Consider the following 2,209-nt stretch of genomic DNA (forward strand, 5'->3'; position numbering starts at 1 on the left):
GATGCAAAATATAAAGAAACCAGGGTCGGTTCAAGCCTTTTTGCACCGTAATGTAGGTCAATTGATATTTTGTTGTATGCTGCCCTTGATGTAAAGCTTAACACTGTGTACTGCAGAATATATTTCAGGGTTTTATTCATAAACAAAGAAGAAAAACTTGTAGAGACTTGACTTTGCAAAGCTTGCACGAGGTTAACCTGGTTGCGTGCAAACTTTTTCTGAGAGAGCGTACATGGCGATGGGAGTGGCATTTTAAGGCTTTTGATCAGAAAAGGAAAGTGGTCGGTTAGAAGGAAAGTAATTACATTCATCCAGGTGATAATGAGATGCCATACACAGTTGTCAGGAAATCTATAACAAGTGTTCACCTCTTTGTGATTCAGGAGTAGAAAACAAACGATCAAGATCACCAGGGTGATTCAGATTCATCCTTTATTCATCAACATCCACAACCAACCATAAACAATTCTTTTAGGATTTCAGTTGCATTGGCTGACAAACAATCATATATTGAATATTACTTCAACTACATTGCTAATCAACTGTGACTTGGTTGATTTGTTTTCTTTTTTGGTTTTATATAAGAATCCAGTGGATAAAATAATGAATAAAAACAAAGGCAAAATCTGTGTGCTAAACAAAGGAACGTCTCACTTGTACAACTTATACTGCATGTTCCAGAGTTTGGAGGAGGCAACCCCAATAACGCAGCAGGCGAGCCTTCGGCCTGCATTCCCATCTAACAAGCTCCCTGGGTTTCCACCAAGCCCTAAGTCATCTTCGCGTTCATGAATCACCACTGATCTTCCAAACACAGACGTGACTCCAAACAGTGTCGCATCAGATTCTATCAGCGCACTGATTTTTCCTTGCTGAGGCAAAAAGTTACCAAAGTCTCCTGGGTGGTTAGGGTGATCCACACCGTATGGATTGTAGTGGCCGCCAGTTGAGTCACATCCGCGGCTCAGGTCTCCATACTGATAGATGTGCACAGCTCTGTATTCTGGAGAGCCCTCTGTGGGGAAGCCACTGAAACTGAGAAGGACTTGCAGTTTTCCCTGAGAGGGATGCTGCTTAAAAAGCACCCGACCATAGATTTTGGGCAGGCCATCAGGGAGTGTAGAGCTCGGTTTCACTTTGCAGACTCCATACAGAGCGCCATTGGGCTGCGAGACCTCTGGTGGAAGCAGAGTATCAGTGTGCGCCCAGACACATTGTTGAAAGCCTGCCAGCAAGACCAACAGAGCGGTTTCCAGTACACTCACTGACCTGAAACATATTGGAATAACAGGACAATGCATATCAAATGTCTTGCATGGGCTTTAGATTAAATCAACATATATTTTTGGCAGAATTTAGACTATTTAAATAAGTAAAAGAAGCTGTTTGTTTACAGGCAGGAGTCCTACAGTAAGAGGGTTATGTCACTGATGGGGTTGGAGCTGATTTAAGAAAGCCCATCAGGTAATTAGATGGTATTTTCTATGTTAATTATAAGTTTGGTATAAAAGCCTAAAATGCAATCAACTACTACTATTGTGCATTTTAGTAAAACAAAGAAAAAAAAAGGTAACATTTTTTTAACATGACAGTTTACAGTAGCACAGTGACTACCTCCATCATTTTAGTGGCTGGGATCTGTTACTTTTTACAAACTTCTACAGATTACACACTCAGGGATGAGACTTCAAAACTACTAGCAGGTTTTTATCTTACCATAAAGGTAAACGGTATAACGCAGTGTGTAAAGTTAATGGCGTGCCCCTGCAAAACCATGAAGACTTTAGTATACTTACCCGTGTGGTCGCATGATCGCCATCAAAACAACAAGAATTCAAACTCAAGTCTTCAGTCTTGACAACCTGCTCAGCACAGATCCTCTGAAGAGTCACGGTAAGAGTGTTTGATAACAGCTTTATAGGATTTTTTTGGAAGGCGTTACCTCAGCTGAGGGTGGAGCAGGGGTTTTGTCTATCAGCCATGACAATTGATAACATGGCAGAGGGAATGGTTTTACGAATGCGATTGACGGAATATTAGTGTGTCACTGACAAAGGTGGAGATATCAGATGCAAGCGCATCTAGGCAGACGAATTGTTTTCATTCATTCACCTCTAACCTTGCTGATGTTTTAGGTTACAAATTGTTTATCAGCTGATGACTGTTTTGAGGGAGATTAGGAAAAGAAATCATGAACAAATGCCACACT

The 2,209-nt window shown here is 41.1% G+C and overlaps 1 protein-coding gene across 1 annotated transcript; it reads right to left on the reverse strand.

Annotated features, from left to right (window-relative positions):
• Positions 1 to 537: 537 nt before the first annotated feature.
• On the reverse strand, positions 538 to 1,921 carry LOC142379269 (extracellular superoxide dismutase [Cu-Zn]-like). The gene is made up of 2 exons (XM_075464405.1): positions 1,797 to 1,921; positions 538 to 1,269 (listed from the first exon to the last, which is right to left on the reverse strand). The coding sequence occupies exons 1-2, from the start codon at positions 1,817 to 1,819 to the stop codon at positions 651 to 653; spliced, it is 642 nt and encodes a 213-aa protein (XP_075320520.1). The 5' UTR covers positions 1,820 to 1,921; the 3' UTR covers positions 538 to 650.
• Between the last annotated feature and the right edge of the window lie 288 nt (positions 1,922 to 2,209).

The sequence above is a fragment of the Odontesthes bonariensis genome, chromosome 4, assembly GCF_027942865.1.
Source record: "Odontesthes bonariensis isolate fOdoBon6 chromosome 4, fOdoBon6.hap1, whole genome shotgun sequence".
NCBI classification, from domain to species: Eukaryota; Metazoa; Chordata; class Actinopteri; order Atheriniformes; family Atherinopsidae; genus Odontesthes; species Odontesthes bonariensis.